The sequence below is a fragment of the Pyrenophora tritici-repentis genome, chromosome 5, assembly GCF_003171515.1.
Source record: "Pyrenophora tritici-repentis strain M4 chromosome 5, whole genome shotgun sequence".
Classification (NCBI taxonomy): Eukaryota; Fungi; Ascomycota; class Dothideomycetes; order Pleosporales; family Pleosporaceae; genus Pyrenophora; species Pyrenophora tritici-repentis.
The window spans coordinates 2591183-2617138 of record NC_089394.1 but is presented as its reverse complement, the minus strand read 5'-3'; the positions used below and the strand labels follow the sequence as shown (position 1 = coordinate 2617138).

General features: G+C 52.0%; 13 protein-coding genes across 13 annotated transcripts; 6 read left to right on the top strand and 7 right to left on the bottom strand.

Annotated features, from left to right (window-relative positions):
* Positions 1–861: 861 nt before the first annotated feature.
* Positions 862–2763, bottom strand: PtrM4_109890 (SPS1, Serine/threonine protein kinase; the record flags this gene model as incomplete). Its single annotated transcript, XM_001935780.1, has 1 exon — positions 862–2763. One exon carries the CDS (start codon positions 2761–2763, stop codon positions 862–864), a length of 1902 nt encoding a protein of 633 aa, XP_001935815.1.
* A 2523-nt stretch (positions 2764–5286) lies between these two features.
* On the bottom strand, positions 5287–5686 carry PtrM4_109880 (uncharacterized protein; the record flags this gene model as incomplete). The annotated part of the gene is made up of 2 exons (XM_066107863.1): positions 5287–5364; positions 5414–5686. The coding sequence occupies 2 exons, from the start codon at positions 5684–5686 to the stop codon at positions 5287–5289; spliced, it is 351 nt and encodes a 116-aa protein (XP_065962312.1).
* Positions 5687–6183: 497 nt separating this feature from the next.
* PtrM4_109870 (DUF2731 domain containing protein) lies at positions 6184–7195 on the bottom strand (the record flags this gene model as incomplete). The annotated part of the gene is made up of 3 exons (XM_001935782.2): positions 6184–6597; positions 6645–6890; positions 6944–7195. The coding sequence occupies 3 exons, from the start codon at positions 7193–7195 to the stop codon at positions 6184–6186; spliced, it is 912 nt and encodes a 303-aa protein (XP_001935817.1).
* A 962-nt stretch (positions 7196–8157) lies between these two features.
* PtrM4_109860 (amidohydrolase family protein) lies at positions 8158–9724 on the top strand (the record flags this gene model as incomplete). Its single annotated transcript, XM_066107862.1, has 2 exons — positions 8158–8861; positions 8911–9724. The coding sequence occupies 2 exons, from the start codon at positions 8158–8160 to the stop codon at positions 9722–9724; spliced, it is 1518 nt and encodes a 505-aa protein (XP_065962311.1).
* Positions 9725–10095: 371 nt separating this feature from the next.
* Positions 10096–10889, top strand: PtrM4_109850 (DUF1264 domain containing protein; the record flags this gene model as incomplete). The annotated part of the gene is made up of 3 exons (XM_001935784.2): positions 10096–10185; positions 10232–10406; positions 10462–10889. 3 exons carry the CDS (start codon positions 10096–10098, stop codon positions 10887–10889), a joined length of 693 nt encoding a protein of 230 aa, XP_001935819.1.
* A 170-nt stretch (positions 10890–11059) lies between these two features.
* Positions 11060–11764, bottom strand: PtrM4_109840 (Utp14 multi-domain protein; the record flags this gene model as incomplete). Its single annotated transcript, XM_001935785.2, has 2 exons — positions 11060–11239; positions 11288–11764. 2 exons carry the CDS (start codon positions 11762–11764, stop codon positions 11060–11062), a joined length of 657 nt encoding a protein of 218 aa, XP_001935820.1.
* Positions 11765–12914: 1150 nt separating this feature from the next.
* Positions 12915–13984, top strand: PtrM4_109830 (CDC33, Translation initiation factor 4E (eIF-4E); the record flags this gene model as incomplete). Its single annotated transcript, XM_001935786.2, has 2 exons — positions 12915–13722; positions 13773–13984. 2 exons carry the CDS (start codon positions 12915–12917, stop codon positions 13982–13984), a joined length of 1020 nt encoding a protein of 339 aa, XP_001935821.2.
* Positions 13985–14438: 454 nt separating this feature from the next.
* Positions 14439–15339, top strand: PtrM4_109820 (HflC, Membrane protease subunit, stomatin/prohibitin protein; the record flags this gene model as incomplete). Its single annotated transcript, XM_001935787.2, has 2 exons — positions 14439–14759; positions 14812–15339. The coding sequence occupies 2 exons, from the start codon at positions 14439–14441 to the stop codon at positions 15337–15339; spliced, it is 849 nt and encodes a 282-aa protein (XP_001935822.1).
* Positions 15340–15832: 493 nt separating this feature from the next.
* PtrM4_109810 (uncharacterized protein) lies at positions 15833–16150 on the bottom strand (the record flags this gene model as incomplete). Its single annotated transcript, XM_066107861.1, has 1 exon — positions 15833–16150. One exon carries the CDS (start codon positions 16148–16150, stop codon positions 15833–15835), a length of 318 nt encoding a protein of 105 aa, XP_065962310.1.
* Positions 16151–16849: 699 nt separating this feature from the next.
* On the top strand, positions 16850–19544 carry PtrM4_109800 (uncharacterized protein; the record flags this gene model as incomplete). The annotated part of the gene is made up of 5 exons (XM_066107860.1): positions 16850–17184; positions 17238–17809; positions 17900–18109; positions 18211–18937; positions 18992–19544. The coding sequence occupies 5 exons, from the start codon at positions 16850–16852 to the stop codon at positions 19542–19544; spliced, it is 2397 nt and encodes a 798-aa protein (XP_065962309.1).
* A 2574-nt stretch (positions 19545–22118) lies between these two features.
* PtrM4_109790 (protein containing SET domain protein) lies at positions 22119–23462 on the bottom strand (the record flags this gene model as incomplete). The annotated part of the gene is made up of 3 exons (XM_001935789.2): positions 22119–22570; positions 22628–22742; positions 22794–23462. 3 exons carry the CDS (start codon positions 23460–23462, stop codon positions 22119–22121), a joined length of 1236 nt encoding a protein of 411 aa, XP_001935824.2.
* Positions 23463–23790: 328 nt separating this feature from the next.
* On the top strand, positions 23791–24501 carry PtrM4_109780 (Apc13p multi-domain protein; the record flags this gene model as incomplete). The annotated part of the gene is made up of 2 exons (XM_001935790.2): positions 23791–23868; positions 24040–24501. The coding sequence occupies 2 exons, from the start codon at positions 23791–23793 to the stop codon at positions 24499–24501; spliced, it is 540 nt and encodes a 179-aa protein (XP_001935825.2).
* Positions 24502–24979: 478 nt separating this feature from the next.
* Positions 24980–25936, bottom strand: PtrM4_109770 (uncharacterized protein; the record flags this gene model as incomplete). Its single annotated transcript, XM_066107859.1, has 2 exons — positions 24980–25660; positions 25727–25936. The coding sequence occupies 2 exons, from the start codon at positions 25934–25936 to the stop codon at positions 24980–24982; spliced, it is 891 nt and encodes a 296-aa protein (XP_065962308.1).
* Between the last annotated feature and the right edge of the window lie 20 nt (positions 25937–25956).

Sequence of the window (25956 nt, the reverse complement as noted above, 5' to 3'; positions counted from 1 at the left end):
AACTTCACGATCCTCGTGACGACTATTGGCCTGGTGTTGAAGAGCGACGAGGGACTTGTGTCCAGCGGTCGAGGGTACAAGTTGACGTGGAGGCTAAAGACTCCTTGGACTTGGACGGATACCGGCATCGGCGGATGGAAGCACTTGTTAGCACCAATTGACCGGAGGCGGAATGGGCAATAGGACTGCTGCGAGGAAACACAAAACATAGTGCAGCTGTCGATTCAAGAAGTGGGTGCGTACTGCGGGGAAAGCTTGTAGATCCCTGCAGTAGTTCGTTCATGTCATGTCCAAGCAAGCAGTAGCTTCTCTTTTCGGAGGTACAACCGCTGCAATCCAGTAGCACATGGCGTGTGTGAACCATGATGCCCATGTAGTATTACCAGGTAACGTGGCCACGTTTTTAATCTACAGGTGCATGTGAGCAGTGATCATGAGGGAAAATAGCGTGCATATAGTGTGGCATTACATTCTGGATTTGATATACTAGAAGCCTATCGTCATCGTCGCCCATGTACATGAAGAGAGGAAGGAGCAGCTCGGGTTGCCAACTTCCACCACAAGAACAGAGTAGAGTACAATATGTCATGAGATCATAAGCCCTTTGACCGGAAACCAATAAAGATGAGAACAAAACGCCAGGAAAAATAAAGTTGAGTCTGAGTGGAAAGACAAAAGCGGGGTATCCAAAAAGCCAACAGAAGTGACTTGATCACAGAATGCCGAACACAAACGAACGCCAAGTCTGCGACATGAAGCGAGAAATAAAGAGATAAAGGGGATGCGCTGCGAACAGGGTATCCAAAAACGCAATGCAGTCCAACACCAGGTATAACTCATACAAAATCAGACATGATCACCTCAGGACTGGACGATCCAAGGACGAGCAACATGCTCGAATCGCTGTTCACAGTCGTGCAACCACGCGCAGTCGAGAATGTCATGAACGTTCCAGCGCTTCTCAACATCAATCTCGAGACAACCCCTCACCAGTTCAAGGGCGTCGTCAATGCAGCCTTCCTGGGCAGCTTCGGAGTTGCGGATGGGCTCTGGATCCCAATCGCAATTTTGAATCTTCTCTATGGTCTTAATGTCAAGGCCGTCGTTGAAAGGTAGGGTGGCGGTAAGCAGCGCGTACACGACCACGCCAAACGCCCAAATGTCCGCCTCCGGGGAGAAGACAGGACCGGGTGCGTTGAACAGCTCTGGAGCCGCATACTGTAGGCTGCCGGCGATGGAGGTGCTGGTCTCGGCGGGGCCGATGTTCTGATTGTCGCCAATTGAGTGGGGCTCTGGGCCGTCGCGCTGATCGCTAACAATAAAGTCGGCCATTCCGAAGTCGCAGAGAAGAAGATCTCCTCCGTCGCGCTCGGCGTTGGGGACTGTCATGTCGAGGAGGCAGTTTTCCAGCTTGATGTCACGGTGCACTACCTGGACGTCATTGTGCAGGTAACGCATCGCCGAAGCCAGCTGGTAGGCATAACGCTTCACCAAGTGAGCAGGCAGGCCGTTCATCTTCTTGCGGCGAATGTCGCGAACGAGATCAAACAGTGTGCCGCCCTTGTTCAGCTTGGTGATGCAAAAGGTAGCATAGTCGGTGGTGTAGACCCTCAGGAGAGGGAGGATATAGGGGTGACGCAGGAAGCGCCATATCTCCACCTCATGGTCGAATTGTGTCTGAATTTGCTCGTTCTCTAATTCAGACTTGTCCTGCTGCAGCTTGCGCACAATCTTAACAGCATCCACAACGGGCTTGCCGTTTTCCATGCTCGTGACTTCCTTGACAATGCTGAAGCCACCGTACCCAATCTGCTTTCCGATAATGTATTCACTGTCGTAGCCAATGCCTTGGCCTTCGTCGTCTGGCTCAGGGGCTTTGATCGGAGCCTCGGAGGCCTTGTAACGCGCGAGGAACGAGGCCGCCGGTGACATGGACGAAAGGGAGCGCCCAGAGCGGGCAGAAGACCGTCGGCTCGTCCTCCTCAAACTACCATCCTCGCCTATCTCCGATCTAAAGCTCTTGGTGCGAGGTGGTCCAATGCGACGCGACGAGGGCGAGAAGAGCGGAAACTCCATTGGCGAAGTAGCAGCATGCAATGGTGAAAGCATGTACTCTGACGGCATCTCCAGCGGTGTCTGGGCTTCTTCCAGCGGCGGCGATGCCGTGGCATCAGACGTCAGCGAGGCAACCTGGTCGCGATACTCGCCTTCCAGGTCATTCACCGCGACTGGCATACGCGGGTAGCGGGGCACGCCTACAGGGTACGGAACGTGCCTGCGTACACTGAAGGGCATCTCCAGGTAGTCTTGCGGCGATGCATCAGAGTAGCTTCCGCTTTCGGAGGGACGTGAATGCAAGTGCGATTGCGACGACTGGCGGAAAGACTTTGGTACAGGTACGCCCAGGCTGACACCCTGACCCGAGTCAAGGCGAACCTCATTGCTGAAAGTGATGCTCTTCGTGCGCTCTCTGAATTGGTTCACATAGTCGCCGTCACTTCCGCTGCTTCCCACGGCAAGGGAGCCGTCGTCGTCGGATTCAGGGCGCTCATGACGCTGAATGTTACGAGCATTGCAGATTTTCCGAGGCTCTGCAGCAGCAAATTCAGCCGTTAGCTGCGACTGGGCGGGGCCATTGTGCGGGGAGTCTTTACGGGTCAGGGGAGCAAACGAGGCAAAGGTCGAGGCAACGGGCTTGTGCGGCGTTGAGGTATTGAGAGTGAGTTTCTGGAATGTGTGTGAGGGGTCTGAAATGGGGGCCATTAAACCGGTTACACAGTGGATGCAAACCTCGTTCAGCGCCGGCAATGGGGAGTATTAATGCGTCGGCGCCAGTAGTGGTGGGGGGGTGAAGGTAGTGCGGCAGTGCGAAACCGGGCAGCTTAAGAGTAATAAGATTATGTTGCTTTGGCAAAGTCAGTGCGGGTGCGCAGTCACGCCGGCCACGTTCTTCCCTGCGGAAAAGTCTTGGGGTGGCAAAGTTAGGGCGTGGGAGGGCAGGCTTTGGGCAGTATTGCGTGGTGAGTAAGAGGAACAGGAGAGGCAGAGGCAGAGGGAAATGTGTGCTTCTTTGTCGACGGAATATTTGGCGTTTGAGCGCGCCGGGCCCCACGCTTTTGTTAATAGACGACAGTCAGCACGGCGCGGGCAGGGGAACACGTGAGGAGATATAGCGGACGTAGCCTATCGAAGGACAGCAATTTGCAGCTCTTGGGCCTAGGGGGGTTAGGTTCCACGGTTCGTATTCGTTTCTTCGGTCGTGGCCGGAAGCCAAGACTGACGGTCCTGGCTGGCGGGCTACCCCACAGACTCTCTCTCTGTTGTAACGCGTCCCCTTCACTGCCCTGCTGCGTGGCGCTCAAAACTGCGGTGTGGGTTGGAGGCGGCCCGCACGTACATGGCGCCAGACGTTATTTCTAATGCGAGTGGAGAAACGGCGAATAAAAGGACGAATGGCGGCGAGACTGAGCTTGAGCTCGCTCCACAAGGCTTTGTTGGTTAAACACGTTAAGCCTGAGAAATGACGTCGTAGCCGTGGCCTGCGACGCGGTTGGACAATGGAGAAAGATCTCCAAAACCTAAATGGACCCTTTACCAGTTTCCAAAGGCCTTCCTTGTTACCTGGTATATATCTTCGTATATCTCTTTCACGTGCTAGTCTGGACTTTGTTCTTTCCGCCGCTGACTGCCAAGCCAATGTCGGGTGGGCGGGCATGTGCGGTCTAATAATTTCTTCCCCTCTTAAATTGTGATTCACCGTCTTTGTGATGTGAGGTGTGAGGTCACACCAGTAAGCCGGCAGTCGGTATACTTCCCCGTGGGTGATTCAACAAGAGTAGAAGGTTCTAGGTCAAGACAAGGACTTGTCGACTCCTGTAGCATAAACATGCTGGAGTTGCGTTAGTCATTACCATGACAAATAGGAGAACCAAGTTACATTGACAAGCCACTTAGTAATAATCTCGTCGCATGCGAATTCAACTGTTTCACAGAGGACGGTAGATGGCTCTGAGAGGAGCGACACCAAATATGCCGTCATGGTCCGAGTTCAGCACAGGGCAGCTCAATCTGACCAACATTGATCCCTGGACCTAGCCCCTAGATTTCTTTCTCCCCAGGCCGATCCTCCCCACAGTGACATGTACGCATCCGGCATGCGCTGCCGTACGAATACTCTCTCGCTTTCGTTTCCGAGCTTAGCCGCCTTTCAATCATTTCTGAAAGACAGATGACGGGTAAAAGGCCGCAAACTAAGGGAAAACTTCGTGGTATACGAGCATGATCGTAGGACCACCACGATAGTCCCGTAACCAAGTACCGGTCTTTGAGGTAACGAGGTTGTGTTGGGCCAATCTGACTTTGGAGCCACGGCCTGACTATCCGATGCAAATGACATCTCAGACTGTTTTAGCCACCACTCACTGGACCACCTGGAACAACATCGCCATCGACCCCACACTATCCTCTGCAACGTCTATCCCGTGCTCTACAACAATTCCTCGAAAATTGCAATGCGTGGACACGCAGTGAGTGAGAGATGCAGGCTGCTGTGTCGAGTCCACAGGGTACGAGACGCTTAGTTGTAAGTACGCTGGCGTTTTGGGTGGATCTGACCAGTATAGGTGAGGGTATGGACGATGATTTCATGAGAGTTTAGGATGGAAGGCAGCATATTCTTTTCAACTGAGCTATGTAAGACGCTATATCACTGGAATCCCTTCCAATCAACCCATCACTCACACACCCCTCTTAACAAACACAAACCCAACCCAAACCCTAACACCCACCCACTTCCTCCCCCCTCTCCCCCAGCCTCGCACCATCAACATCCTCCCTCCCCACCGCCCTCTCCCTCACATCCCTCACCTCTAACCCCACCCCCCTCGCACACTCCACAACCCCCTCGATCCCATAAATCCAACTCGTGCCCCTAACCTTCACCCCATCCTTTCTCACAAACCCCGCTTGACTAACTTTGCCCATGTCCTCGTGCATATTAGTGACGAGCGCCGTGCCGCCGGGCGCTAGTGTGGCGGAGAGTGTGGCGAAGAAGGCGGTTAGGGGGATGTGTTCGAGGACGAGGGTTGAGATGGTTAGGTTGAACGGGGGGGAGGGTATGTAGCGGGGTAGGTAGAGGTGAGGAGGATGGGGAGGAGGAGGCGGTAGGAAAACAATCACAACACTCCAATCTGAACGTCACCCTACCCTCCTTTCCATCAACCAACCCCTCCAACTTCCCCCCCGCAACCCCCAACATCTTCTCCGAAAAATCCAAACCCACAACATTCACCCTCCCCACTCCACTACCACGCCAATCATACCGCAGCAACTTCGCTGTATTGCGTCCAGTACCACACCCCAGATCTAGGATATTAATCTCATGTCCTGCCCCCTCGCCACCGCTGGAGGATACAGAAGATAGCAAGCCGGGCAGCAGGGAAGAAAGTTCCAGGTCGTCGATTGCTTGGAGTATGTTGCCGTCGGTGTCGTAGATGGAAGCCCATTCGTTGTAAGCGGCTTGTGTGTGCATGTGTTGGACAGGTTTGGTGGGTGGACCCATGTCGATTGTGGAGTCCGAGGCGGTGGTCGATGTAAAAGAGGTGTTCTCGTTGGAGATGGGAGGTGGTGGTTTGACGTCTATGAGGGAAGTGTCGAATGTCATGTTTACGGATGTTGGGTGTGTCATTTTGACTCGTGCTCGTCGTGGTATCTTGTTCTGAAGTTTTCAATTCCTGTTTGGAAGAAAAGAGGTACGAGGACGCTGTCTTTGTTGATCTCAGACAGTCCAAGAAACATATTAGCACCGTGGATGCTATTTATGAGGATGGGTGCCTGAACATCGTTGCTACGAGGAACCAATAACTCCACCTTTCGCCGCGCCCTGTGTACGCCGAGCATGTATCCAGTATTTCCTATTCAGGCAAACATGTCGTGCAGCTTCCCGTAGCATGACTCACATGTGCATAGGTAGTTCGCGTTCTGGGCTCGCGCTAAGGAAATGCCAGTGGCGATGACCAGCATCCATCAACCTTGGACAAAGCTTAGGATGAATTGCCATGCAAAGTTGGTATTATGCCTCGATAAGATATCCACAGCGCAATAGTAATATTATCGCTGTAGTGATGCTCGTTTCTCTTCATACAATCATGTTATACACATCTAACCTTTGCGTACCCGCTCCCTTCAAGCCGCGTCGGCAAAATACTCTGCCAGAATCCGATCTCGATGCGTGACCAGGCGTTTGCGCGCCATTAGCGCGTCCCGTAACCTTGTGTCCGCCCATCCCTTGCCCAGTCGTGCCTCCAACAGCAAATGTGTGTACGCAAATACACTCGCATCGAAGACGCCCGGTGTCTCTGCTCCAAAGAACCACTTGTCCTTTCCTAGCAGCGTCTCCAAAGCAGCAAATGCCTCGTCTGCTTGGTTGTAGAGCGTTTCGTCATTTATTATGCTCGAGTACTTTAGCAGTTCTTGCTCGGCTGCTAGACGCAGTTCGCGGGATATTGTGAGGCGTACGAAGGAGTTGCGCGAGGTAGGGAGGATGTAGAGAGGCTCGGCGATGGTGGTGCTGTTCTGGGAAAGGTAGATGGTGTAGAGCTGGTATGTGTTAATTACAGTCGAGTAGCCTTTCATGGTTTGCGTACCCAGGCTCTCCGTATCCGATGGTCAAGCAGACTATGGTAGGCCTCGTACCGCGAGTCTCCTGGCTCTTTTATTGGACTCTCGCTGTTGTTCAAGGCCCATCGCTGTAGCTTGCCAGAAGGTACAGGTTGTGTCTCCTTGTATGGATCTGGAGACGCGGGAAGCAGAAAGGGTAGTGAGCCGCTCGGCGAGGCATGGTTGTTCGCTGAGGCGGTTTGAAAAGGGATTTTAGAAAACTTGAGATAGGCCTGCCACATTGTAAGCTTCAGTAGCGGGGCGTGGGGAGCATTCTGAGACTTACCTGCCATTTCAAGCACGCTGGGTTATACGATGGTGCGCCTCTAATCGCGCCTTTATCTGTAGTAAAGACATATAGCACGTGTGCATTGTGATGTTGCGGTGCGCGTTGTGGGAGGTCGTTGACGGGGTATGTGAGTAGAGGGAATTGGTCAAAAAGCTGCTTAATCGGCGCGGGGACAGAGAACAGATTGCGCGAAGGTGGCTGCTGCTTACTGCCTCGAACAATGGCATTGGCTTCATGTGTCGAAGACATGATAGCCATGTGGTGATGTTGACGATGCGTAAAAACTTCAACATGCGGCGACCGCGGAGGTGACGAGCTCGCCTAGACACATGAGCAGCCTCTTCACCTGAGCAGCTCCAACTCACATTACTTCGGTAACTTCATGGCACTCTGGCAATGTCTGACGAAAAAGTATATGAACATATTCAAGCCATGACGTCAACAGAAGGAGGCTCTCCCAGCGTCCTCACGACAAGCAACAGAGGCAGCTACTATCTACTTCTACACTCAATGAGACTATGGGAACAAGTACCTCGCAGCGACGCGACAACCACACACATCTCAACAGCTAGCTTACCCCCAACAGACATCACAAAAACCTCTTCCTCGAGCCACCACCAAAGTGGACAGCATCAATGAAAAGAGCCTGCATATAGCAGAACGACCAGCAAAAATTGCCCCGCCGAGATTCCCGAAGGAAGCTCGTAACAATCCCATACCGCGCTGTGCCATGCAGACGGGACTGTCAGATGAACCCAATCTTTGAGCTGGGTCATCGCAAGAAGGTAAGTATGAAAAAAAAAAGAGAAAAGAAGCAGGAGCGACCGGAGGGCGCCTGCTGTTTAAGTATTCGAGGGAGGAGCGGACCGTGCTAGCGTGGGAAGGCGCGATGGGTACGAGATGATCTGTGCGGGAAGGCGCGGTGGGTGCCTAGCGGAAGGCGCCGGGTAGAGAAGGGAAGGGGGACTTGGCATTGGGTAATTGGGGTCCACTGGAAATGGATGAGTTTGCTGAGGCTTGGCTGGACGTCACGAGTGTGAGTTGGAGTTGGAAGTGGGTTATGGACGATGGAGAAGAGTTGTTCGTACACGTCGGCCAAGAAACGCTGTTCGTGGTATGATATCAATTTTGTAGAAAAGATGGAGTAGTACGTATAAGTCGTCGTCGTCCAGGTGAAGTCGCACGTCGCTATGTGGAAAATTCTTGTCAAAATGCTTCGTGCTTCGTCTTGCCTATCTCTCCTCGCACTCACATCGCTCATCTCCCTCATCGATGCTGCGACACTCTTCGCGGGCGGGACGGTTATAGCGTGGGATCAATCGGCCCAGCGCCTCGACATACTCCGCAACGGCTCTGTCTTGGTAGAGGACGATTCTATAACCACCGTTTTCTCGGGATCTTATAATGGCACTTTACCGCATGATCTGGACGTCGTCGATGCGACAAACGATATTATATCGACGGGCTTCATAGACACGCATCGGCATAGCTGGCAGACTGCGTTCAAGACGCTGGGATCTAATACGACGTTGATGAGGTACTTTGAGCGTTATGGCACGAGTTCACCTGCCAGTAGGCTGTTTACGCCCGAGGATGTGTATATTGGTCAGCTTGTTGGGATGCTTGAGGCGTTGAACGGCGGCGTCACTACGATTGTAGACTTTCCTCATTGTGCATGGTCGGCAGCACACTCCAAGGCTGCGCTGGACGCAACATTCGAGAGCGGTGTTAGGACTGAATGGGCGTATAACTTTGGCAGCTATACAAACTTTACCTTTGATGCCCAGGTAGAGCTTTTCCAGGATTTAGTTGCCGACCAACGTTTCTCCAACTCGTCTACGCGGTTAGGAATTTCCTACGATGGTTTCAACACCGCCGAACAGAACCAAACACGTAAAATCCTCGATCTAGCACGGTAATTAACCCCTTCACCAGGCACCATAAAGATGACTAACCCAACCCAGCGAATCCAACGTCTCAGTCGTCACCACCCACGCAAACGGCGGCGTCTACGGTGCCAAAAACTTCCCCTCTCTCCTGCACAACACCTTCTCCTTCCTCAACCAATCCATCCCCATCATCTTCGCCCACGCCAGCTACCACACCCCAACAGACGCCCAGCTACTCCGCCAACACAACCACTACATCTCCACAACCCCAGAGTCTGAAATGCACTATGGCCACCTCCACCCAAACAGCCACCTAATTCTCGACCAATCCGCCCTAGGAATCGACACGCACTTTACCTTTTCCTCTGACGTCCTAACGCAAGCGCGCCTGTGGCTACAATCCGTCCGAAAAATCTTCTACCGCGAAGTCATCGACCGCCGCGAGCTTCCAGCGGAGAACCCCATGTCAGCAACCCAAGCCTTCCTACTCGCCACACGCAACGGGGCGCTAGCACTGCGACGCTCAGACATCGGTGTCTTGTGTGCTGGCGCAAAGGCGGATTTACTGGTGTGGAATGGGCGGGCGCCCAGTTTACTGGGTTGGACGGATCCCGTGGCGGCGGTTGTGTTGCATGCGAATGTGGGGGATATCAAACATGTCATGGTTGGGGGCGAGTTTAGGAAGAAAGATGGGGTGTTGACGGTGGACGGGTATGAGAGGTTGCAGGATAGGTTTTTGGAGAGTGCGAGGAGGATACAGGGGATTTGGAGGGAGATGGAGTTGCCAGTTACGCTGGGGGAGGCGCAGAATGGGGTGCAGTTTGAGACGCCGATGAGGGCGGATGTTGAGCAAGGGGAGGGAGATGGGTATGGGGAGCTTTTTATTTGAAGAGGTGTAGGGGAGATTGAGCGTTGTAATGGGAAGTAAAAAGGTTGTTGAGGTTTGAGTTTGCTAGAGAGTATACTCACCGCTTGCGTCCTACTATATTATCTCAATGTATTAATTCATAATTAAGCAAAGAATGTATGTTCAATAGACGCAGAAGACTTGACGACAAGCAACGGTAGGTGCAGGACCCGCTGTTACCCAATGAGGTATCATCATGACGTCAACCCCGGTCAATTATTTGACAAGGTCATTCGACTTTACTTTCTTTCATATGAGAAATATCAGGAAACGGGTATCAATTCAAAAAGCTGCGAGTTCATATTTCAACTTCATCAACTACACACAATCAACCACCACCAGAAACGAAGACAATGGATGCAATCCCCGTGAGCAACAAGACGGCCGGTGAGCCAGAAAGCACATACAACAGTGCACTCGAAGCAGGCGCCGGAATAACTCAAGTATTTCTATTAATTCTTCTAAAGTGGCACTACTAACCATCTGTAGAACTTCGCTCCAGTCAAACGCGTATGCGCCCACCTCAACGCCTTCCACGCATACGCCCACGAGCCAAAACGTGCTGCCGTAGAAGCAAACCACTACTGTGCCCATCTAAACGACGAAGTCCGGCAATGTATCCTCTATGACTCGCCCGAGCCGGGTGCACGAATCATTGGCATTGGTAAGATAATCCACTCTTTTCCTGTATCATAACCCCCAGCTAACCCAACCCAAAGAATACATGATCTCACCAAAACTCTACTCAACACTCGAGGCCGAAGAGCAAAAGCTCTGGCACTCACACGTCTTCGAGGTAAAGTCTGGAATGCTGATTATGCCACGGCCCACTGGCGTTCCGGAAGCCGCGTGGGAAGTTGCTGAGAACAGGGAGATGGAAGAGGTCGTCGAACTATATGGTAAGATCTACCACTTGTGGCAGACGGATCGCGGGGACAAGTTACCGTTGGGGCCGCCACAGTTGATGACGAGTTATACGGCTGCTGATCAGATGCCGGATTTCGAGAAGAGGTTGGCGGAGAGGGATCAGAGGTTTGCAAGTGACTACAAGAGGAAGAAGGAGGTGAGGGAGTATATCGAAGTGCCCAGGATCCATGAGAATGCGGATGCAACGTGGGCGAAGGGAGGAATTGGACATGCGGCGTAGGGAAGGCTGGCGTGGAGTGGAGTAAGCGGGATTCAAATTGTATGTGGTGTTTTTGGACCAGGGCTGTAATGGGGAAGTTGCGATGGATCAGAAGGCGCGAGTATCCACATAACCCCCTGCATATTGTAGATGCAGTTTCCAGCTTCTGCCCTCCCACCACGACTCAATCCTTATAAAGTCGTGTCCCGAACCACCTCGATAGCCGCAGGATCTTGCTTCTTCTTCTCACGGCCCAATAGCTTGCTCATTACGTCTTTTTCCGTGTCGTCGCCGTCTTCTGTATCGCTCGCGCTGTCTGAATCGCTGTTCGCATTGGGGTCTTTTTCTTCTAGTACGCCGAGACCGAGATTCTAGATGGATGATCAGTAGTATCCTCATAAATGCACAATGCTACTCACCATCTCAATATACGGCTCGCCCTCTTCCTCTAGTCCGGCATCTAGACTCTTTAGCGTGCCTGCCTTCTTCTGTGCCTCCAACTCCTCATTCGCTGCCTTGAGCTGTGGCAGGAAATCTTTTAGGAAGTCGCGAATGTCTGGCCCTAGATCCTCATTCCCCAGTCTCATTACTGGCTTCTTGCCTCTATTCGCGCGTAGGTTTACAACGCCATCCTGCCCCTCCTGTTCCTCCATCTCGGTGTCTTCATCGTCTTCCTCTTCACTAGAGCTTTCGTCGCTACTGGGCTCCTCGCTCGACTCAGATAACTCGCTATCGCTATCTGATGTTCCAAGGTCGCTTGGGTTGGTAGTGCATTCATCGGCGGCATTCGTAGAGGCAAGAGCGGACTCGGACGACGCTGACGGCGAGGAAGGCTCGTTGGAGAAGCGCACACGCTTGCTCCGGTGTGCAACGGCTTCGTGTAGGTAGGGCGACATGTTTCCAAACACAAGACTCGAGCCGGTCGTATTCTGTTACGGTTGGGTGTCGTACTTGGGCGATATTACGCGTTTTGAAGTGGCTTGTGAAGTCTAGGGAAAAAATCTTGTGCAAGTACCAAAGTTTCGTTCCGGCCTGGGGCGTGCAGATCTCGCGGAATGGTACCGAATCTGCAGGCGCGGAGGCCCTACGTCACCTCCGCAGGCTTGACCATTCGCTTTCTCCGAATACATTACTTTTCAAATGTTTGGACGAAAGCCAGCGTTCAGCACCGTCAGCAGAAGCATGCGTTTGTACATTGGCCTAAGGCTGCAGACGACTCGTTGGGTGTCAGCAGGGGTCCTTGAAACGGCGTCTTGAAACGCGTTTAGAGCGGGCGCCTGCATCGCTGGCTTGTGGACTCCGGGGGCCGTTTAACCTCTTAAAGGTCCAGCTGGCCTCGTACATATCCGACATCACGCCTTCTTGTCAATCTTTCTTGTCTTGCTGCTGCGTTGTCCGCTCTCTCCATCTCCCATCTGTCTGTAATCTCACGACTACCCCACCTCCGACTTCCACGACCTTGCAAACGACCCATATCGAGGGCTTAGACGTCTCTGTACAGCACAATTTGATAGCTGCTATTCTATTCGGTATGTGTAGTCTCCTTTATTCATGTTTCCCAAATGTCTCCGTCATCTTCAACCATTCTTTTTCCTTGGCCTATCCCCTGAAACTCGAATTGGCCACATGCTCGCATACAATGTCTTCTCCACGTTCCCCGCAACCCCAACAATCTCCTGCTACGGGCCTGCACTACCCTAGAGTCAAAGTTGCGTCTTCACTCCTGTTTTGGTTTCTTGGCCCACGATTCTCGTCACGCTCGCACTCTATTGGCTATACTCGTCTTCACCTCTCACTTTCACTTTCACCGTCTTCAAACCGTGCGTCAATCAAGCGAAGCCCACAATAGCCGTAGTTACTACTATTGTACGTCTTCACCAGAGCAGACATACGATCCCTGCAGTCGCTCGTCCTTGACTTCCTTTCCTTCGTCACACACACACTTCACAAACTCCCAATGCACAAACCGCCAGTTTCCTATATCTATTTCAAGATTTCAAGTCATTGCACATCTCTGCCCCACTCTACTCTACCACATGCACTACCATGACCATGAACGAAACCAATCGTCTCATTCGCATGCTCAGGGCCTCTGTTGCTCAACATGCTGACCACAGCTACTCTAGTGACCGCCAATTTCACGACTCCGCCAACGACATTCGCAAGAATCTCAGGACTTCGGCTGCAGCTCGCAAGCCCCTCTCCGTTTCGCTGCTCGAAGATCTCATCTACGCTACCAAGCACGGTGTGCCCTACCCCAGCGAGCCTCTGACATATCAGTCCAAGGTCGCTCTCGAACACATCCTTGACACTCTCAACCGGACCATTCCCCAGGAGCCCGCAGTTTCCATCACATTCCCCACGATGGCTGGTCGATTCCCGGTGCTTAGCACCTCCAACCTCCCCGCTGCCTCAGCCGAGGAACAGTCCGCCACAGCATCACCCGCCCGCGGCACTGCTATGCTCAACAACATCTTCAAGTCGGTACGCGTTCCGGAGTTCCGCTTCAAATGGATGTTCTGGGCCGAGAAGGGTCAGCAAGCCGCACCCAAGGATAAGTCAGCATCATCGGAGGAGTACCTCACACGTCCCAAGCCACTTGGAGAGCAGATTGTCTCCGTCAAGGAGTTTTACCAGCACTTCAACAACATTCCGGTTGAGAATCTGAAGCTCCGGGACTCGATACACCTGTTCCATCTCGGTGTGAAGCCGGTCTGGGAAGACCCGCGGAACATGCGAGGTGGAGCATGGTACTTCAAGGTCAGCAAGGACCTGGCGTCGCAGTTCTGGCACGAGATGTGCCTGCTTGCGGTCGGCGACATCTTGCAGGGAGCCGTCGAGACAAAGCGTGCCTGTAAGTTGCTTGCTTTCAACCTCATGAATCTAATACTAATTATATAACAGCCTTCAATGACGACATCTGCGGAATCTCGTACAGTGTTCGTTGGAATGCTGTACAGATCGCCGTCTGGAACCGGGACGCTGACAACGAGGACGGCCGCACGAAGCTCCTGGCAGTCATTCTTGACAAGCTGTCCGAAGAGCTGCGACCCAAGAAGGAGGACAGCTACTGGTATAAGGCGCACAAGGAGCACAAGGGCTTTATTGAGCAGTAGTGAGTCGACCTTGTGCCTATAGCTGTCGCTCCGGGCAAGATGATGTGGTGGAAGAATTGAGTACGGATGAGACATTGGGTCTCACATATGTGCATACAAGCATGAGCGTTGATAAATACATCCTTTTAAGTGTGCATATCAAGTCCACCTGCTTTACGCTGAATACCTCCTGCCCTATACGAGAGCCCCTCCTTCCTCTGCTGAACAGGCACTGTAGTAATCCAGACCCAGGCAGAGAGAATACTGAACGAACCTGGACGTTGCCCATTGGCAAGCTTCTCGTCTGGTATACATCATTCAATTGCTATGTTGAGGTCATGTATGCGCCAATCATAGACATGGTTCGCCGCAGAAGCACGGACCACCACTTTGAGGAAGCATCATGCACTTCTCATAATCCTCCGCACCTCGCCCACCACCGCCTCACCACGTCAAGTCGCCCAACCCGCCCACCATGGCCGCACTGCCCGCTTCACTTTTCCGTTTCGCCGTTCCGCTGGCCATCGGCGCCTCGGTTGTTCAATCATCGCTCTACGATGTCAAAGGTGGAACCCGCGCCGTCATCTTCGATCGTCTGTCCGGTGTCAAGGAACAAGTCGTCAATGAGGGAACCCACTTCTTGGTACCATGGCTCCAGCGGGCCATTGTCTTCGATGTTCGCACGAGGCCCAGGAACATTAGTACCACAACGGGAAGCAAGGATCTGCAAATGGTTACGCTCACATTGAGGGTGTTGCACCGGCCTGAGGTCAAGCAGTTGCCTAAGATCTACCAGGTACTTACGCCCCACCCTACTCTTCTGTATCAAGATTGCTCACAATGATCAGAACCTTGGTCTCGACTACGATGAGCGTGTTCTACCCTCCATCGGAAACGAAGTTCTGAAAGCTATTGTCGCCCAATTCGACGCCGCAGAACTCATCACACAACGAGAGGCTGTGTCTAACCGCATCCGCACCGACCTCCTCAAGCGCGCCAACGAGTTCAACATTGCTCTTGAGGACGTCTCCATCACGCACATGACCTTCGGCAAAGAATTCACAAAGGCCGTCGAAGAGAAGCAAATCGCACAACAAGAAGCCGAGCGCGCGCGTTTCATCGTAGAAAAGGCCGAGCAAGAGAGACAGGCAAACGTTATTAGGGCAGAGGGTGAAGCCGAGGCGGCCGATACCATCTCCAAGGCTGTAGCGAAGAGTGGTGATGGATTGGTGTTGATTAGGCGAATCGAAACACAAAAGGACATTGCACAGATGTTGGCGAGAAACCCGAACATCAGCTACCTACCCGGCGGCAGCTCCGGTGGCAATGGAGGTGGCTCCAGTGGCGGCAGCTTCCTACTAGGTCTGAGGTCGTAGATGAGAGGGGCAGAGTAGGTTGAAAAAAGATGGCGGGGTCGCTGACTAGTCGTTGGCAACGGTAAATGAGTGATGAACTGGTGGAAATGAATAGCCAGCGACGACCAAGACATGGTTCCTGTATAACATACTGCCGCGGGCACAATACACTTCTCTACAACCATATGAATATGGTCTCTTCTCACGTCCATCTCATCCATAGTCTTCACATGTTAATATCTATCAGGCGGTCTACAAGCCAGAGCTCTAGACTTTTTGCTGACTGCTCATGGTTTCAAAAATAGCTTGCTATGTTCCGCTACGCTTTCCATGTGTCGATTGCTTGTTTCATAAACGGGCGAGCGGCATCAGTTGCAGATGACAAAATGGAGCTACACGAGCGAAGCAAGTAGCAGGAACTGTAATTCTGGTGCGCCTTAGCCATGTCATGTTTGACACATTGTTCGCCTCAGGCCCGTAAGGTTCCGGTAGCATAACGCTCCGTTGCGAAGGTTCAAAACTTCTTCATGCGTTGCTGAAAAGGGAAACGGAAGTTGGCAGACCCTGGCAGCTCGCACACAGGGTCCGCATTTGGACATTTGTAAGTCCGGTTTGCGGTGTTTGTGGAAGATGCAGATTGTTTTAGCATCGACATGTCCCAGTCGTTTTGATTCGACGCCGGGTTATAGGAATGGGATCCTGGGGCGGAAGGTTTTGGCTTACGAGCGTCACCGTTCTTGAGGCGTTTGTTCGTGATGACGGCCGAACATGCGCATGGATCATCCAGGGTGCTGAGTAGTTGGGTTGTTGAGGTTATTGATACCGACGACATCACATCTCCTAAGCTTTCTCCCGCTGCACAAACCTTGATCGACTTTCCATCCCGCTTTCATCGAAGATCAGTCGCGGAATTATCCGGTGCTGGGAAGCTATCGCACGGGTCGTTCCACCATGTTTCGAAAGGCCGTACCGGTAGCACCAATCGTGACGGCAGCGCGTCATCGCATCCTAGCCACACATCATATCTCTTCTTTGAAAGCTTGCATATCCTTATGCACTGGGCACCACACCGGTTCTGGGGAAACAGAGGCTTCGACCCAAGGCAGCGACGGGTTAAAGTCGGTCAGCGACTTGAATATGTCACATTCTGCCTGAGCAGCTTTAAGCAGAAGCAGGAAAATCACTCCGCCCCACCACTGATAAGGTGCGTGACCTGGTCCTTCGCCAGGCAGCGAGATCGATAGGATGAGACGGGTGGTGAAGAGAATGGTGTATGATCCTCAGGCAGTCATGCTGCATCCCACCGTGGCTGTGCACTTCAACAGCATGAGTAGGTCCAATCACACACCGTGTGGCCGTGCAATGTGGCTTGACAATACACTTGTCATCAATGGCAGGCTCACCGGCAGGCACTCTCGCAGGCTCCGCCCAAGATGGCGTCGGACTATATACGAGATGGGTCGGCAGTTGAGGGGCGAAGGTTCTGTATACGCCTCTACTTACGAGTTCAGACCGCCAGCCTTGCTTGACAATGGCGATGCAGCAAAACGACAAGCCCTTGGGCATCATCCTTACTTGGAAAATCCTACAATTTGTCAGACAGCTTCGTCGACGTGTGAAGCCGCGTGTTCTCGATGGCTCAATCACCGGAGATCATCTTGGCATCAAGTTTGCACCGAAAGTCCGAAGTCTATCCAGAAGATTGACTCTGATCGGCGTCCGGGGTGCGAAGCATTCACAACGGCATGCCCACGGCATCCTTGGTCAGCAAAAAGGTCGGGAGCCCTGGCGATCGCCGCGCAAGCTGCAGACGCTCGACTCGGCTGCTCCCGCTAATCGAAACTTGGCTGGGGATAAGGTGCAACAGTACGTTCTAAGTAGCTTTTGTTTGGTTTCACCTACTAAAGCTCCGGACGCAGTGTGCTTCGATCGCTCGACAGCAAGCGGCATGCTACCAGAACGGCGTTTTCATCTATCGCGGCTAATGACAAACTCTTCATCAAACACGGTAATACGCGAATTGCTGAGGCATGTACCTTGAACGAAACCATTCAGCTTCTAGTCGACGCCCACGACGCCATCAACGTCCTGTCTGAATGTCGCTTGCGGCATGGTGACGAATGGCTCTTGGCACAGGGTCTCGAAGCCGGTTTGGTGCTTGACGAGAAGTTTGTCGCCAACTATGAGCATTTGTTGCTGCGGTTGCAAGCTGAGCTCATCGAGGCTTTGGCCCGCAAAGTGCTCGAGGAGCTACTCCGCGGTGGGCACGACAAGAAGCAGCACAAATTGTTGACCTGGTTCACCGAGTTTGCTGAAAAGCCGCAAGCTCTCAGCACGTCATTTCCCTGGACTATCAAGCCGTCGCTAGCGGTACTATGGGGAGTTTGTTGGATGTTTTATGAGGGCGCGGTTAACAGCAAGGGCCGCATACCGTTGGATGCCGTATTGCAAAACATCAGCTTACAGTGGGATACTGGGGCATCATCAGACTGTAGGTGTTGCACTTCTCGTCGCCCGACCAGTCCATCGCACCGCTTACACAGTGACATTGGGTCCGTCGCTCGGAGCTAACGCATTACAGACGTCAGCCTCGGCCGCGAGCTTATTGGCCAACAGACGCGGCAGGCCTCACATGCGCCGAACGCACATGTGGGCCCTGAACATGATGTGTTCCAGGCACGAAACACGGATACCTGGGGGTCCGATCTCATTTCGAATGGTCTTACCAGTAGGCTGCCGACGGTCGTGGTTAGTCAGGCTGAGCCAAGGGCGAAGCCATCGCCGCTTCTAAGTAAGTGCCTAGTGTGTCCCGTGTCTGTTTGAGTCACGCCTTTCTCTACGGACCCCGGTTTCAGCCTGGAAGTATCTCGCTGCCCTAGCTAACCATCTCAGACCCAGATACTTATTTTCCACCTTCCACCCAGGATTTTCAGGTAGCTCAACCTGTTAATCTTTATTCGCCTCATCATCAAGGCACTGCTGCGCCACTCACGGCCTTTCCGCTTCTTGGCTCTGAACACCACACAAACTCTTGGCATCCATCCTACTCTTTGCCACCTCAAGACAGTCCGCGTCATCTGATCGCTCCCTATCCAGACCCAAGAGTTAGAGTCACCGGAGCAGCTGGGAACACGTCTTTTGCTCAGCCCCAAACTGACTTCGCGTCGCCTAATATATATCAACCTAACCGCCTGCCTGAGGCCTCGCCACTGAACTTGAATCCTCAATACTACAACAACTACAACATAATGGCTGAACTATCTCCCAAATCCACCGCTCCCATGCATCTTCCGCACGAGCATAAACGTACTGTTTCTATTGCTTCTCTTACCGGCGATATGCCTACTCCAGTCAGCATGGGCGGTCCTCAATCTCCACTAAGGTCCCCAACTTCTGCTGAACACGTTTCCGCTTTCACAAGCCCTTCAAGAATCCACAGCAGGCTTCACAGCAGAGGACTTTCCATCGACTCTTCGCAGGACGGTGACGACGATGCTTCGCTACGAAAGAACCACAGCTTCAAGCGCGCCGAGGAACCGCCGCGTAACGAGGAGGGCAAGATGATCTGCAAATACCAGGAATGTCTTGGAACATCATTCGACCGCAAATGTGAATGGAGGTGAGTTTTACCCAAATATCTTTTTACAAAATATAATTATACTAACTTTCACAGCAAACACATGGACAAGCATGACCGACCTTACAAGTGCAACGTCAAGGGCTGCGAGAAACTCCAAGGTTTTACCTACAGCGGCGGCCTTTTGCGTCACGAACGCGAAGTCCACAAGATGCACGGCGGCACCAACAAATCCCTTTTCTGCCCCTTCCACGACTGCAAACGCAGCTCAGGCGCAGGCTTCACGCGTAAGGAAAACCTCGCCGAGCACATCCGCCGCGTCCACCGCCGAACCTCCATGTCAGCGGACTTGCACGGCCTCGTCATCCGACGAGACATGCTCCGCCGCGAGCGCGACGGCTCTCCCATTCCAGAGTCGCACGTCCCAGAGGCCCGCTTCAACCGCGCCATGAGCTTCCAGCAACATCGCGACGTCGACGACGACATGATGATGAAGCGTAAGCGTCTGGGTTCAGAGGCCTTTTCCGACCGTGCCGACGATGAAATGCGCTCTGAGATTAAGCGTCTGAGGCATGAGAATGAGGAGAAGGACTCGAGGCTACGGCAGCTGGAGCAGGCGGTTATGGCGCTGCAGCAGAGTCGTAGGTGATGATTTGCATCACATAATTTCTTTCTCTTTTTTCACGGTCGCATCTCACGGAGATCAGGAGTAACGGTAATATTTTGGTGATTTTTACAACAGCATGCACATTTACAGCTGCTCAATCTGGGTTCCTCACCTCCTATATTCTTTTCTTTTTGTCTCATAGTATTGTAAAGCTCATAACACCCACTCACTGTATATATTCTAGTCGAGTGTTTGTTCTTGCTGAGCTTTTATTATCTTTGTATCTACACTCACATCCCTTATTTTACCACTCACTATCACACACATACACCTCAGTCTGTAATTTCTTACTGTCATCATTGGGTTGGGGTTTTGGTTGGTTTGGCTTCGCATGGCTGGTACATGCTCTTTTTCTTTGTCTGGACGAGATGTACTGTTTATGAGTGTCAGATTAGATGAGATATTGCACAAAAGTGATGGATGTTCATGATTGATTGTATTGTTCTCTGTTCTAAGGTGCGCGCTGAGAGTTTTGTTCTGCTAAGACGCTAACCCATTATTAGCTAGCGGTGTCGGCACTTTCGGCTCGACACGCCTGCTATCTGACAATGAGAGACATGATACCAAATCAGCCTTGTATATTTCAAATGAGTGGATGGATGGATGGAGGGAGGGAAAAGGGGGTTTTGATCAGAGAAATGAGAAAATCAGGGGTGAAAGTCCCGCTACGCAAGAAAGTGTACTTTTAATATTTAGTGTCCTTGTGTGGATTGTGTGTATATGTATACACTTTATTGTATCTATTAATGTGTAAATACTCTAATATCTGGTACATAATATACCAATCAAACTCTACATACTCTTTTCTTCTCCACGTGAGTTCTTGGCGACTCCTACTAACCACATATACTTGCAGACAAACTCAAAAACTAACACTCATACATACCTCACCCGCTCCACCGCCCTTTGCACCAAACCTCGCCGCCAGCGCCCTTTTAAAACAACCAGGCTACGGCCACTGGGCTACCAAGCCCATCAGTCTGCCTAGCAGGACCACACCACCTGTATGGCTGCCTCGTCCGCCTCACATCTATCAAACCAGGCAAAAGGAAAGGGCGTACATGCACATGCACATAGACAGGCAACAGACACCAGGCTTCCACATTTCCCTGGCTCCTACGTTTTCACGCTTACCCAGGAGGGCAGTGCACCGGTGAAATGGAACGGGGTTATTCGCTAGCCTGGGATTGGAAGAAAGACGGGATACAGGCTGCTGTTGGTGCTAGAGACCGGTATGAGATGTGGCATGTGATAGGTGATAGGTGATAGGTGACATGCGTATCTCTCGTACGACCAGGGGTTCTTTTCGATCGGTACGAGTATGGTGATGGAAAGTAAGGCCCCAGGAAGTGAGTTGTCCACCTACCAGTCCACCTACTCGTCCATCCAATCTACTCGCCGTAGCTACCTAGTCGCCCCTCCCAATACCTACCTCGTCTACCAGACCGACCACTTACTCGTTCTCCACTTACTTTGCTCCATATTCCGTTCTTTTCCCGCTCGCCACTCGCCGCCGAAACAAGCCACGTAATCCGCCTCATCTTCCTTCCTAGTTTTCTAGTCTATCTTTTGTTGAACTACACTGTGATCTAGCCTATTCGCCACGAGGGGCGGAGCTGAAGACCCCCTGTGTTTTTCACAAAAGGAGTGACAGAGTGTATAGAGTACAGAGTGACACATGGCAACACATGGCAGAAGACATCACGCGCGTAGTAACTTAGAATACGTGTCATAGCACAAACACGGCCCACAGATCAAATCAAAGTCCAAATATGACTCCTACTCGCCCCTGACACCTTAACAGGATTTGGTTAGAACAAAATACCAATGATCACGTGACTCCGCGTCAGCGCGTTCCACGCCCTCAACGCGTAGCCCGTCGTAGTCATATCGGCGCTCGGCGCATGGCTGCCTTGTGTGCCGTGTCTTTCCGCCGTTGAGGCCGCTTGCCGGTACAGTCATAATGGAACGATTTGGAACACGTGGCGTCTATTCGAAAAATTCAAGATTCGAGATGCATCTAGAAGATGGCGATTGCCGTAACGCGTGGTGGTGTGTGGTTCCACGCTTGCATGGTGGCTATGCAGGTGTTCGCATGGGTTTGCCAGGAAAGGGTTAGGCTGAGAGAGGGTGGCTGGTGGCGTTGATGCCTGGGATTGGACTTGCATGGGTGGTATGGATTGCCGAAATGGGATGGGGGCTAAGGGCGTGTAGAAAGAGGCGTGGTAGGTAGGCGTGTCTGTTGGCGATGATGGTGAAGAATGTGTGACGTCATTGGCTGATGCAGGAAGGAAATGTCGTGGGGTCACGTGATGGCGTCTGCCTTATCTTGCTCTTCTCGGATGTTTTTATTAGTAGGGGTGGACTTGATACGAGATGACTACCGCTCATGTGATTCCGAAGAAATTGGTACCCAATGAAGTTAGAAGTATATCTACGGCCTAAAATGGAGATTGCATCCACTTCATTCATCACAAAGACTCCGCCTCGTATGACAAGGGAAGCAAATCGTGGCTGGGCTTTCTCAAGTCTCTCAATCATCTACACCACTCCCACTTACTCAAGCCAAGGCTCTCCCTCCCAAGTCCTCCACGTCTGATGCGCCGTGACATTTCTCTCCAAATCCCCACACCTCCTCTGCTCCCAACTCTCCCTCCCAGCCACAATCTCCCAATGCTTCTGCGCCCTCCCAGCCCAATACTTCGCGCGATCCTCCTTGCCATAACTACTCCACGTGTACGCCATCATCTCTTCATACTGGGGTAGTTGGGCTACGAGCCCCTCTTCCTCGAGTAAGGAGACTAATTTGGTTACAAGGCGAAGGAGTTCAGGGGTTTCTTTTACGTCGATTGGAAGGGATGCTTTGAGGGCTTTGATCTCGCTGAGACGGTCGTTGGATTCTTCGACGGTGGTTTCGCTGGCGGTGCAGAGGGGGCAGGCGCATATGAAGCCGAAGTTTGCTTCGAGGGATTTGATGCGTCGGTGGTGGGGGCGTGTTTCGTAGCCGTCTGTATTTTAGTGCGATTAGTATATGTCTGGATATGTCTGGTATCATGGTGACTTACAGCTTCGTGTGATTTCTTCACCGGGCTTGATTTCGGTGAGCGCAACGACTTCGAAAGACAGTTTGTAGTCATCAAAACGCCATAGGGTGTTGGGACGGCATGCGTGATTGATGCGCTGGATAGTGTTAGGATCAGTGACGTCTTTATTGCTCGACATTGAACTTACAGCTGCTTCTGGAATGATAGCTAGCAGTTCCGGGACCTCATCAACCCAGGGCCACTTCACGCTGATACCATTTGTTGTGACCATATCCTCAAACGAGCCATCAACGTTCATATCCAGCTTCTTGACTGTTTCCCTGGTCTTCGTTGGTAACTGCTCAACCGCTTTCTCCAGAACAAGTCGTTTCTCCGAGATGCTCGGTGTACCCAACAACTCTTTGGTTACAACCAACACTGGTGTTTGCATGATCACACTCTCTCCTGCAAATATTGCACCCACATCTTTTCTCGCAAACAGTCCTTTCCCTTTCACTCCAGCCTCTTTGACTTCCCACATGCCCATCTCTCCACCCACTTGGTCCTCCATGCCGCCAATACTCATGCCAAACGTCTCCATTGTGACAGTAGCTGCAAGCTCCGGACTGACTACAAAACTGATACCGCGTCCATTATTGTAGTTGGCATTCGTATATGCACAAAAAATTTGACGAACGTCGCGTCCCGTCTCTTCATCTTTAGGCAGGGCGACATCTACACAAGTAGGATTGTGTGTCCATGGAAAAGTAGCAATTGTAAATCCATCCTGAGCAACAGGACATATCGTTGGAGCCTTGTTAATGAAATCGTCTTGGATAGCAAGACTCCGCGCCGTGTAGAAGAGCTCTGCCTTCATCGTCGACGCGAGCGCAAAAGCAGATATGGCGAAATACAACGGGCTCTGCCGCTGCGACCACAGAGCAGAATACATCCTTCGCAATCTCTTGAATCTGTTCCGTCGCAAAAAACAACAACACACACAATGAACAGAAAAAGGCAATCGGGATGAACTTCACATATTGATGATGGAAAGGCGTGGAAGCCACGTTTCACCCTGGCTAGAGAAGCAATATCCACGTTGAAACAAGCCAGGCACTTGGCATGGGCATTCTAGATTACTGACGATGCACAGGTCCAGTGAAATTCGAGGGTTGTGGATGAACTAAGCCCCGGAAGAATGGTCAATGTGGGGTGTGCTAAAGTGCATAAGCCCGGTCGAGCTGGGAGGCATAGGTTTCCGCATCTGGCTTAGCGTCGCAATGGTGAGTTTCCAACGCTGGCGCATTCCGCGTTTCTGGAGACTTGCGAAAATGGAAGATAAGCACAACGACCAACTACAAGACGCCACATTCACAAATTTCATACCCAACAGCCCTGAAAATGGTATAAATCTACAATTACACAAGTCAGTTTACAGAACTAACTATCCACAGACACGCGACTCAACAGCAACCTACCTCCACATGCACTCCTCACACCACGCCGACCTCCTCGAACAATTCACAAACCTCACCTCCTCTCAACTCACACCCGAAGACATCTACATCCCGCCGCACCTGCAGCCCGTAAACCCCGAAGACGAAGACGATGTCGTGCCAGACCAACACGCCGCCTTCGGTATACAGCGCGCGACACAGACCAAGAAAGAGCCGACGTGGCGCGACCTGGGGCTTGAGGAGTTGCTGAGGAGGGGCCCTGGCGGCGAGGTTGCGGGTGCAAGTACGAGTGCAGGTGCGGGCGTGGCAAGTGGCGGGACTGGACAGGCGAGAAGGGAGCCGGTTAGGTTGGCCTTGGCGAGACAGCCGGGGGCGAGGACGGGGGTGAGGGCTGTGAATGGAGCTGAGAGGGGTAATGGGGGTGTTGGGGGGAATGTTGGGAATGGGCTGCCGAGGTGAGGTGTTAGTTTATTTGTGAGGAGAATGCAAGTATGCTAGGCTCACAGGCTTGATTTTAAAGCTTGGGATATGAGAATCGGATTATGGTGTAAGGATGGCAGTATTGAGGTCTTTCATCTGGTTTAAGCCGTGGTCGGCGCCGTGTAAGATGACGTCTTGGCTTCCCTCTGCACAGGCGTAGCAACGTCTAGGAAGCGCTTAGCTTTTACGAAAGCAGCATGTGGAATGAGATTGGATGGCCATGAACACGACACACGAATCAACATGTTCGAGTCAAGATGTGGTTTTTTCTATTCACATATGAAATGAAAATACTACGAAAGAAAAATGCACTGTGAAAAAGCAATGTAAATTTGATCTGGTATAAACAATGAAATTCTATAACAAAAGACCTAAACATCCCTCTATTCCATCACTAATTTCAAAAATCATGATGGCGCTCTAGAGAGATACATCCCGCGGTATTAACTCCAATCATTCAATCCAAATCAAACAACTCCTGCGCGCGGTGGCAGTACGCCTGCCAAACGAAAAGTGCCTTGATGACACACCACATATATGCCATCCACCGTTCGCGACTCATACCTCCATCAGCCTCGGGCATATCCTGACAAGCAACCTTGAACCACATTTCCCATGCCAGGTCCTTCCAGTTACCGCACGTGGCGGAATCACGACAAGAGACCGCTTCGGGGTTCTCGATGTGCCGGCGAAGAACATCGTACAACTCAAAGACATGCTCATGCTTGGCGAGCGGCGCATCGGGGCGTACAAAATAGTTGGGATCAAGCACGTAGCCGCTTGACACAGATGGCAGCATTGGATTGTGCCGTCGCATAAAGAAAGGGTCTCCGGGCAGATGACCCGGTCGTCTAAGCGACTGGAGGTGGAAACGGCGAGCGATAGAGACCATGAGTATGGGCAAGTCGTAGATCATGGCGTTTGTATTCCAAACAAATGGCATGTCCTCATCTGTGGTGAGCAAGGGCCGAGTCTGGAACGCCATTTGCATGATACTGTAAAACTCTGCTAGCTCAGGCGTCCGGGTATCTATGCAAAGCCCCTCAAGGCCAGCTACTGATGCCTCGTAATCCGTATTTCCGGAGTTGAAATCAGCAGGGAGACGAAGCGTGTGGCGGCACATTGGACATGTGCATATCTGATTGTTGTTAAACCACGTACCGAGGCAGGAGAGACACAGTGTATGCCCACAGCACGTACGCACTGGTTCCACGACGTGCTCAATGAAGGTCTCCTTGGAGGCACCGGGGAGCTGGCTCAATAGGTCTAAACTGATTTCAAGACCCGAGCCCGCGCTCCCGTATACTCGACTGCAGATATAGCATGCCAGGTCATCCTTTGGGGCTTCTGTTCGTTCAGTAATGGTTAGAATGGCGTCAACGACATTCTGGTAGATAACTGGTGTGGAATCCATTTTTGGTTGAGCTGTGGTTG